The sequence below is a fragment of the Pygoscelis adeliae genome, unplaced genomic scaffold, assembly GCF_000699105.1.
Source record: "Pygoscelis adeliae isolate BGI_AS28 unplaced genomic scaffold, ASM69910v1 Scaffold114, whole genome shotgun sequence".
Lineage (NCBI taxonomy): Eukaryota > Metazoa > Chordata > Aves > Sphenisciformes > Spheniscidae > Pygoscelis > Pygoscelis adeliae.
Genome location: NW_008824587.1, coordinates 3,709,205 through 3,719,798, shown reverse-complemented (window position 1 = coordinate 3,719,798; position 10,594 = coordinate 3,709,205). Strand labels below are relative to the sequence as shown.

The following is a 10,594-nucleotide window of genomic DNA, read 5'->3' as shown; positions in this document are numbered from 1 at the left end:
GCTGGGAATCATTTCACTCTTTATTGTGAAAGAAAATGTTTCGCATTAAAGTTTTATTGCAGTTTCCCCTTCAATTGTCAGTGTTTCCATAGCAAGTCCAGCAGCTGGAAGCCGATCCTCAGTGCAAGCTGCTAGTTTTCTCTGGACCTCCGCAGCTCCACTGTGTCTAGACACAGTAAGGCCATGGCCTCCCGAAGTGCTGTGAGAGCTCTTCTGGTTGTCCAGGTCTCCATAAGTTGTTGTGTGGGAATGGTTTAACTGCACATAGTCCTGTGGAAGCGTGAGGTCTTCCCAAATTACACAACTGTTTTTCTTCAAATTCTCTCTCCTCAACCAAAATCCCTTCCTCAGCCAAAATCCTACCCATAGCATGATGATCACCAGTACGTGACTAAGAAGCATCCTCCTTTTCCCCTGTGACTCTGCTTGATCTCCCTGCTTACTGCCTACTTGAGCTGTAAATGTATATGCTGCCCTGAAGGCATTCCTCTTTTGAATTAGAATGCCATCTGAGTACCTGGCCTGGGAATGAGACCCCCTGTCAGTCAAATACAGAGACCTTCAGGACTCTGTATAAATTTATTATAAACCACTATTCATTTTTAAATACCTCTTGTAAGTGGAGAAAGGGTCACCCCATCATTTCCTTCTGGCGCAGTGCTGCTGAAGGAGACTGTTACTACCACTTTCCTCCATTATTGTACAGAGCTGGCCATCTTCACGGTGGTACGACCTGAAGTGTTCAGCAGTCGAAGGGCATCTTGATTTCTGCTTGTGAAAAAGTTATTTTCATTCCCCACAAAGGATGACATCAGGAAGGAGGTTAGGAGTATCGGAATCTAAATGAACAAGGAGACTGGGGACGGAGGTGGGTTACAGAGATGTCTCATTAATTCAGAGTGTCGGCTATTCAAAAGACAGCAACAGCACAGGGACTACAGCAAAGGCCTCTTAATATTTATCTTCTTCACAGTGTGAAGTTTAGACAAGTCTCCAGATGTGAGGGCGGGAATGTGTTTGTATGTCGCTGTTTAAATCGGAAGCCTACAGGGAAAGTAGTTTGGCAGCCGAGTCCTGTAGAGGCCACCTCAGAAACGAATGTACGTAGGGTTAGGGACCGCGTTCAGTCCAGGCTTGAGTGCGGCTGTACTTGCTTTACTCCTGGTCTGACGTTGGCTTTCTTTACAGAACCTGCACCTTTTGGAGGTGCCGCAGTGGTTTGATCCTGGAAGAAAACCGATTATTCTGGCTGTTGAAGCAATGTTCAATGGACTTTTCTTTCCCTTGCAGACCCTCTGGATCATGAACCTGCTATTTCTCCCTTGCTCCCACGGAAGGAGAGGGTGGCCCTGGAGAGCAGTTTGAATGAAGATGAGAGGCTGCTTCCAAAAGACAAAAAGCATAACCTCTTCAGCGCCCTTATCAAGAAGAAGAAGAAGACCGCCCCTACCCCTCCGAAACGGAGCAGTTCCTTCAGAGAGATGGATGGCCACTCGGACCGCAGGGCTGGTGGGGAGGAGGAGTGCAGGGATGCTGGCAATGGAGCTTTCATTGCACCCCCCGCAGATGCAGCTGACCCCTCCAAGTTTCAGAGCCCAAGCAATGGGGCTGGTGTCACCAATGGGGTTGTCGCTGGGAACTCTGGATTCTTATCTCCGCACTTACGGAAGAAGTCCAGCACGATGAGCAGCAGTCGAGGGGTGGCTGGTGAAGAGGAGAGTAGTTCCAACTCCAGCAAACGTTTCCTAAGGTCCTGCTCAGCCTCCTGTGTGCCCCATGGAGCAAAGGACACAGAGTGGAAGTCTGTGACTCTGCCTCGGGATTTGCAGTCCACGGGACGCCAGTTTGATTCCTCCACTTTTGGGGGACACAAAAGTGAAAAGCCAGCATTGCCTCGGAAGCGGGCAAACGAGGCCAAGACTGACATTGCTATCAGGGGAACGGTGACCCCTCCTCCACGGCTGCTTAAGAAAAATGAAGAGACCACTGATGATGTGTTCAAAGATGCAGAATCGAGCCCTGGCTCCAGCCCTCCCACTCTGACGCCAAAACTTGGCCGTAGGCAACCTGCTGCTCCTCCTCCCTCCAGCATGCTCCACAAGGACGATGGAGTCAAATCCAGTGCCTTAGGTACCACTGTGACGATGGACCAAGGTTCTGCTGCCAAACCCAGCCCTGCTGGGTTCGTGAGTGCCAGCAAGGCTTCCTCTGAGGAGCCACGGCTGAGGAGGCTCAAGCAGACCTCGGAGTCGGCAGGGAAGGACAAAGGGAAGTTATCGAAGCTGAAACCGGCCCCTCCGCTTCCGCTGTCTTCATCCTCCGTTGGCAAGCCTGGGAAGGTTTCTCACAGTCCCAGCCATGAAGCAGCAGCAGATGTGGTGTCTGGGCCTAAATCCAAACAGTTGACTCAGGTTGCAGATGCTGCGAGCAGTGATGCTGTCAAGCCAAACCAGTCAGGGGAAGGTGCGAAAAAGCTGGGGATCCCCTCTGTACCAAAGCCACAGTCCTCTACAAAGCTGCTGATGAGCACAGCAACCCCAGCTGCCTCTTCCTCATCTGTACCCGCTGCCCCAGGCGGGGACCAGCCATCCTCTACAGCCTTCATCCCTCTCATATCCACCAGGGTCTCGCTGCGGAAGACCCGGCAGCCCCCGGAGAGGATTGCCAGCGGCACCATCACTAAAGGGGTGGTGTTGGAAAGCACTGAGGCTCTACGGATCGCCATCAGCAAGAACTCTGAACAAATGGCAAGCCACAGCGCTGTCTTGGAGGCTGGCAAGAACCTCTACACCTTCTGCGTGAGCTACGTGGACTCCATTCAGCAGATGAGGAACAAATTTGCCTTTCGGGAGGCCATCAATAAGCTGGAGAATAACCTACGGGAGCTTCAGATCTGCCCAGCAACAGCTGGCAGTGGTCCTGCAGCCACCCAAGACTTTACCAAACTTCTCAGTTCGGTGAAAGAAATCAGCGACATTGTTCAGAGGTAGCAGAAGCCAGGTTAAAAAAAAATAATAAAAAAAAAAAATCACAGTGGGCCAAAGCCAACTGTGGAGAGAGTAACATGTGTGGACTGACAAAGGACCGGGGCGTTCAGGTTAGGGCTGTGCAAAAGACACAGACTGTGAATGGATGCCCCAGCTCCAAAGGGCAGGGCTGTGTTCAAGAGGCACTTTCCATCCTCTTAACTCAGATTCCCTGTGTTTCATATACTCTTAATCGTCTTATCTGTGGAGTTCTTGCCTTGTGGACTACAAGTCTAAATGCTGATGTCACATCATGCCTTTTTATTAATATTTTATTGTTCCGGACAGATCATTAAGTCTGAAGCCAGACTGATGGACACTGAGATGCCATCCTCCTCAGGAGGACTTTACTGCGTTTTCGTCCCTTCCCTCTGCCTCACTGTACACAAGGATGAGTGTTTGAATAGCAATATACCCACTGCGTTTCTTGGGAGAGTTGCAGCACATATCCCTGTCCCGAGTCTGACATTTACCTGACATTAATGCAACACGTTTGGCGCTTGGCAGGGAAGGGGGGAAAATCATTAATGTAAGGTGGTTTTTTTTTTTTTTAATGACAGAACGCTACAAGTGATGTTTACCCAAATTTTTCCTATGATTCCACGGGCTGCCCTTCGTTTCTGTGTTTTCAGCAATTTCTTATTGTTGAGCCCAAATGAATTGCTTGGGTTCAAAATGTTGCAGACAGCACCCGCTAATGTAGTGGCACAGGAGCCTGTTTGCGGATCTCCCTTGGTAGCGAAAAAGGACTGGAGAAGGTCTGAAGGAGGACGCTGCTGTCGCGCACTCATGGTATCTAACACTAATTGGGCTGACATTTGGGGTGGAGGGTTGCAGAGCAGGTCTGGGAGCAGTAGGTGCTGGTGCTGAGCAAGGCATCACTCCCTGAAAGACAGGAGGGTGGCAGCAGGAGGAGATGCAGCTTAGGATGAGTTCAGAGATACCGCTGTGCCTCCAGCAGTTGTTTTCATCTGAGTTTGCACGTTGCAGATGGGTGAGAACTGCTGTTTCTCTAGTTGAATTTCCAGACTTTTTTGTTCTGTGAGCGGAGATGGGACCTGGCTTCTGCGCTCCCTTAGAGACCTGTGCTTTGAGGGGCCGTGGTGCCTCCCTTTCCATGCCAGTGCTAACTCCCCATGAAGAGCTCAAATGCCAGTACTTTGGGGTTAAAACCGTCACTACCTTCATGCCGGTGTGGTTCCATCCAGCATCAAACAAGGATCTGTGAAGACCGCAGACGCTTCTCTCGGGTGCATCTCCCGAGGAGGGTGCCACAAAACGCTGACAGCAGGACTCCTGGGCTTCCTTTCCAAGGTCCTGTGACCTTCCCAACTAATGCAACATGACTGGGAACTAACTGTGACTTGTGACAATAGTGAAAAAACAAGGTTTAGGGCTATTAACAGTGCAATTTAACTCCTCTTAACAGTTCCAAACATGAGAAAAAAGCATTTTCCATGTCCTGTTCCCCTGTAACTCTTGTGACCCCTCTTGTGTATCTTAAACACTAATTGCCTTCAATTGTATTTTATGCTGTTCTCTTTGGAACTGTTTGTTTTGTATATGATTTCTAGTAGTTCACTCGTGTGTGTTCACGCCACTTCTCGCCCTCACAAACAGCCATGACTTAACACATGACAAATGTTCAAAAGAAAATACACACTTCTGCCACAGGCTGCCTTTAAAAATGTAAGGGAAAAAAAGAAAAAAACCAACCCTTGGACTGTCTCTTTCCTGGAGGTACTGTTTTTACTTTGATAACATATTGTGCCACTATATTATACGTTTGTATCTCGTTATTACACACTTTTGTAGACTTGTCTTTTTTACAGTGTGTAAATAGCTCTGTCCTTCATCTCTGTGATACTTAAGGGGGTTGTTTCCCCTTTAATTTGGTCCAGTACAGATTGTTTCTGTACACGACTTTCAATTCTTCCTCCTCTCTTTCTCTATTTTTCATTTTTTTGATTTATTTTTTATTCCAGTCTCTCTTGCGTAGTATATTTAAAAATAAATCAATGTTGAGGAAAACCCGTGTTTGTCTGTTAGCAGGGCTTTTCAAACCCAGTTACCTCCCCTTAGACTCCACGTCCGAAAAGGGGGGTTCCCTGTTTGGGTGGTTCACCGGGGCTCTTCGGCACAGCGGGCTGGTCAGAGCCAGGCAGCAGCACCTTCCCACGTCCTTCTGATTTGGCTCCGAAAAGTCAGGAGGGAAAAAAGATGCACAGAATAAAGACTCTGTCATCACCTCTTTTGAAGAAGAGATTTTGCTGTTGTCTTCAATGAGATTTAAATCAGAGATTTGACTTTAAATTTTTCGTCCTGTTAATTGTTTATATGTTGTAATTCAGCTGCTGTTCTTTTTTCCTCCTCCTCTGCTATGAAGTGACCCGTGAGTTTCTCTCCTCAGATGGTTCTGGCTGCTCCGTCCCTCATTTCTGGTTGTCCATCCTTATTTTCTGTTTTCAGACTACCTTCAGCCTTTCCAGCAAATCTTGAGGGAGGGACGTATCCAGGTACTAAGCAGCCTCTAAAATGAGATATTGCCTTGATTAATGAAGCTGCTAAAGACTGAAGGAAACAAGGGCAGATGAGAGTGAGTGGTGTGCCCAAGGTCCCGCGGTTGCTCAGTGGTGTTTCAGGGTTATAACCCAGCTCGCCCGATTTCTAATCCCCTCAACAAGTCCCTGGTGAAATCTGTTGCTCCTGGCGCAGGGAACCGCTCGCTCATGGGCCATGGGAGCGAGGCTCATCGGAAACCTTGTCTTGCTGTGACAGCGATTGCATTGGGCCGCTTCTAAATGAGCCTGAAGAAGATGAAGAGAGGAGCAGGGGGATGCTGTTGGCAAGTATAAATGCAATTAATAGCCTGTGCTTGGCAAAGCTCAGGCTACTTTTTAGCAAAGTGGTGGTGCCCGGTGAATGTACACGCAGAGCTACAAGGGGTTCCTGGTTGTTTTGTGACGATGACCCTGGCAATGACACAGGATCGATGTCCAGGCTGCTCTTCGTACACATCTCTAGCATAAAGACTTGAATACGGTGAACAGTTACGGGCTGAGGGAAGATGGAGAAGCTTAACCTGCCCCTAAAACCAATCACTCCCAGTGATCTCTATCTCTGCTTGCTTAGGGACCAGTCCATGGTGGTGTGGGAAGGCAGAGACCGGTTGACCTGGCTGGGGAAAGCCCCGGGACCTGCAGCGTTGGGAGTGAAAGAGAGGGGATTAAAGGCTAAATTTAGCTGAGTACAGTAGGAGTTGATTTAACAGATCGATGCATTTAACAGTTTGATTGCTCCAATTTTCAAGGCTATTGAGCTTGAAAGTGAGAGTGCTCTGGGGGAAAAATAGCTGTGTTTGTGTTTTTGTTTTGGTTTTCATGTCTTTGAAATTACAATGTTCACTCTTAAGTTTTCCTTTAATGTCACCCTGCCTTTTGTTGAGAAGTTGCTTGTCACAAGATGTAAAATGTGGTCAGTGTTTTAAAAATCACTCCTTTTCTCAAAAAAACCCCAAAAACCTAAAGATAGGTTGGTGTGGCAGCCTGTCTTGTAGAGATGCTGCTGGACCAGCGGCACTCTCAGGTGTGCAGGAGCGCTGCCTGCCCCCTGGGGATGATCAGGGGCCAACCGACAGCCTCTTCCTTGTTGGACATTAATCCTTTCACGATTGAAAAGAGAGGAAAATATACTTGAGCACCGTGTCACCTCTGAAGAGAGGGTTCTTGGCATCACGCATGCGTCCAAAAGCGGGCTGGCAGCAGAGCGGGGTGGGCTCCTGGTGCGAGGTTGAGCCCCGGCCTGGGTGGGTTGCTGGGAACGATGCTCCTGGATCAACCTGCTTCTCCGGTCAGTCCTCATGCCGTGGCAGTGCCGTTGGTGCCCCTAAAGCTGTGGGTTAGGGACAGCCCTGCAAGTCATTTGGCTGTTTAGGCTAGGCTCAAAACTGTCCTCCCTGGGAGTGGAGTGCTGCTCGGTGGTTTTTCAATGGTAGATCCAGCTCAGCAGAAAGTTTACCTGCAAACCAGGCTACGCTGAACTGTTTTCCCAGCAATCGCCCCCCTGTTGAAGGTTATGTGTTTGTCCTAACATCCAGTCTGCTGATATAGATCCTACCTGTGCTCCTGAAGCCACGGTGCTGAATGACCCAGTTATGATGCATTAGCCCCTTCACGAGTCCCCTGGATGCAATTAAATGGGGCTCTTTCTCTACAGAGGATCCACCTGGGTTTCTGAGATATGCTGCTCCCGGTGTGCGTGTTTGCAGTGCTGCAGGTCTGCTCGGGACGGAGGAAAGATGAGGAGCAGCCTACGGGAATGGAGCAGATGAGCAGAGATGGGGCCGGGGCAAGGACAGGGGTTGTACCCTGGTCAGGGAAGGATAACGGGACGTTTTATAGAGGGTCCCAGCAGTGGTGATGTTGGCAGCAAGTGTCTGCATCGGTCCTTGCTGGCTGGGTCCGCTGGCCGTGTGTAGAAGAACCCAATGCCTATTTCATGCCGTCCCTTTGCGGGCTGGCTTGCACGGCAGGCGGTGGTGCCGGTGCTCCAGGCAAGTTGGCCTGCCTTATCTACACTCCGCTCTGCCCCTGCATGGCCATGCTGCAATGAATCCGGCTCCTTGCAGCTCGGTGTGTGGGTGGGTTCCGAGCTCTCTGGCTCTCAAAGGTGTTGGGGGTCTGGGTGTCCCCCTGGGAGCTGCCCCACAAAGGGAGTGGGGAGGAATTGGAAGGGAGTGTAGGTTCCCATGGGAGCTGGGCGGGAGACACCATGTCCAGCGTGCAGGGATGGGCTTTCCAGCCTCCTGGGGGTTGCTCCTGGTGTGTTTCCCCCCTCCTTCCTCCCAGACAACACCCCAGACCCCAGGCAGTTATTTTCCATTCACTTTTACCTCCTCCTCCCCCCCAGCCTCAATCGCCAAGGAGCAATAACGAAGAGCCTGGAGCGCTGCCTTTTCCCAAGCGCATCAGCCATCCTAACGCATGCCAAGGGGTGCTGCAGGGTGCCGCAGCCCCTCGCCTGTCCCACATCGCAGCCTGCCGGGAGCCCCTTTCCTCCTTGCGGGCGAGGAGGGTGATGGCATCACCCCCACGGCACGGAGTTGCCCATCAAGGAGCCCCCGGGGCACACAGGCTGAGCCCAGCTCTGTCCCACCCGCCAGGTAAGCGCTGTGGGAAGCGCTGGCTTTTACTTTTAAATAAGTTATTCAGAGGGTTATTGCGCTTCAATCAAAGCCTCATTATACACGGGGTTTTATCATGCTGCTCTGACCCTCCTCCTCTCCTGGACCTGAGAGCAGGAGCCCAGGCATCCCCCCCTGGCCCCACTCAGCAGGTTTCCTTACCCTTCCTGCAGCAGACTGTGCCACTTTTCCCTTCAGCGATCCATCACGGCAAAGCCAGGGATTTACAGGCCCTCACTAACTCAGCGTTGCTCCAAAACTCTTTTCCCTTCCTCCTTCCCACCCCTCCTCCCCACTCCAGCGCAGGGTAAAATTGATCAGTACGTATTTATTGATGGTTTGAACCCCAAAAAAAAGGGGGGGGGGGGGAGGGAAGAGACGTTGCCATGGAAACATCGATAAAGCTCCCGTCTCTGCTGCATGATGCGAGCGAGCGTTGTGCCTGTGTCCCCCGAACCGGCGGCCTTTGGTGGGGTGGGAGACGAGAGGGATCAGAGGTGGGTTTGGGCGTGCCCACGGTGGGGGGGCTGCGTGGGCTCAGCCACCCCGAGTGCCACCGGCTTTGTTGGTCGCTGCTGTGGTCCCCGCGTTGCGAGATGGTTACCGCAGCAGAGGTGCAGGGGAAGGAAAATGCCCTTCCTCTCCTTCGCCCTCATAGCCGGCGCCGTCCTCGTGCGAGGGCCAAATCCTGGCATCATCTGTATCCCTGCAACTCTGGAGTCCCTCCCGTTCTGCACCCGTGGGGCTGTGACCCACGCGTAGCTCCCTGGAGGAGCCTGCTCTTGTGCCTCCATTGCTCCTCCCTAGACCTGGCTGCCCCACAGCTGGTGTTTGCCTGCCGGTCCCAGCTCGCCTCCATTCAACCTTCGCTTACACACTGCTCCTGCTGCGAGAACAGCTCGCGCCGGTCCCGGCAGCACTGTATTAAGTGGTCTGTCTGCTTGATGGATATTACAATGCACCTCTTGGAGCCTGATTTCCCTCCCCCCTCCCGCCCCGACCAAGTCCTGCCATGGTCTTTGATTTTGAGGGTGCAATTTAGCACTTGCAAATAATTGCCCTGCTTCATTTTTGTGCCTGCAATGAAATATTAGCAGTCGTTAGGTGTCTAACTTGCCCTTAGTGCCTGCAAGTCAGGTAGTTAGACCTCTGATTACTAATATCTCTGCCTGCAGTGGCAGGCGCAAAAGGAAGTGTCGTCATTGGCATTGGCAGAGCTAAATCTGCCCAAAGGAGGAGAAGTGGGGCTTGTCCTGCGCAGCCATGGCCATGCTGGCTTTTGGGGCTAGCAATACCCTAAGCTGCACCGCTGACAGCAGAGGGGACTGGAGAGCAGGAGGACACCAAGCACCCATTGGTGGCCCCGGGTAGGTGTGGGGGTCCTTGTTTCAGCCCCTCTGCACCCAAGTTTCTGCAGCGGCTACAGCTGGGAATAGGTGGCGATGAGGCCAGGCTTTCAGGCAAGTGCTGGGGTGATGTGACAAGGACGCTGAAGGTCGGCCATCACCATCTCACCCTCGCAAGGACTCTGGTGGCACCTGAGGATGGGTCTCGGGGTCGGGGCATGAGCAGGGTGGTGGGACTGCAGCAGGACTGGTGATGCCAGGGCAGGTTTCCGTGCTCATGCCAGGGATTTCTAAGGACGAGATTTTCTCGAACCCTGCTGCTCTGTCCTGGTTTGCACGCAGGAGGCAGCTCTTGGAAGTGGCATCTTGACACTAAGCAGAATTTGCTGCCGGAGGGACTTTTCCTTAATAGGCAGGAGAGCAGTAACTCTGTGACTCTGCAGAGAGCTCTGAGTGACCTGCTCCTCCCTGACAGCCCTGCCCTGGACGGCAGCTACAGGCAGTCCCCAGGGGACTGTCACCACCAGGACTATCCCACTGTAACCCTTCAGCCCACGCACCTCCAGCCGCAATGCCTGGCCTTGCCAGCTCTGCCTGGCCCGGGGTGGCATCCCCGCGCTCTGCCTGCACCGCAATGCTGGAGACTTGGCGCAGGGCACTTGCGCCGTGCCCCAGCAAAGGCCGCGTGTGACTGGGGAAGGGACACGGTGGCTTCTTTTTAAGCCACCCTCCTCTTTTTCTATTGCACTGGCTGGGAACAGGGATGTGAGATCTGTGGCAGGGCTGCGAGTAAAGCAAACGCAATGTCTCCCCTCCTCAAGGCAATCAGAGCAGCAAAACCCCCCAATACCCTTTTGTCCGAGCAAACCTAAGTGAGATGGAAGGGAAGCACGGGGTAGGGCGACCCGCAGGAGGTGAGGGGTCGAGTCCAAGCCCTTATCTCCCGAAGCGGAAGGTGAAGCCCCCTTTTTTCCTGTTGTAGCTGTTGAGCTCCTCGGCCAGGTTCCCCAGCGTGCCGCTGCGCTTCTCCCCTCCCACCG

At 52.1% G+C, this 10,594-nt stretch overlaps 2 protein-coding genes across 2 annotated transcripts in view; one reads left to right on the top strand and one right to left on the bottom strand.

The window, feature by feature from the left end:
• Positions 1 to 5,057, top strand: part of ABL1 (ABL proto-oncogene 1, non-receptor tyrosine kinase) — an 85,878-nt gene extending 80,821 nt beyond the window's left edge. Inside the window, exon 11 of the mRNA XM_009322082.1 lies at positions 1,291 to 5,057. Within this exon, the coding sequence (XP_009320357.1) occupies positions 1,291 to 2,990 (1,700 nt within the window). The 3' untranslated portion in view covers positions 2,991 to 5,057. The remainder of the gene's footprint in view (positions 1 to 1,290) is intronic.
• Positions 5,058 to 10,490: 5,433 nt separating this feature from the next.
• The window catches only part of FIBCD1 (fibrinogen C domain containing 1), a 20,980-nt gene continuing 20,876 nt past the window's right edge, over positions 10,491 to 10,594 (bottom strand). The window contains exon 7 of the mRNA XM_009322181.1: positions 10,491 to 10,585. Coding sequence (XP_009320456.1) covers positions 10,491 to 10,585 — 95 coding nt within the window. The remainder of the gene's footprint in view (positions 10,586 to 10,594) is intronic.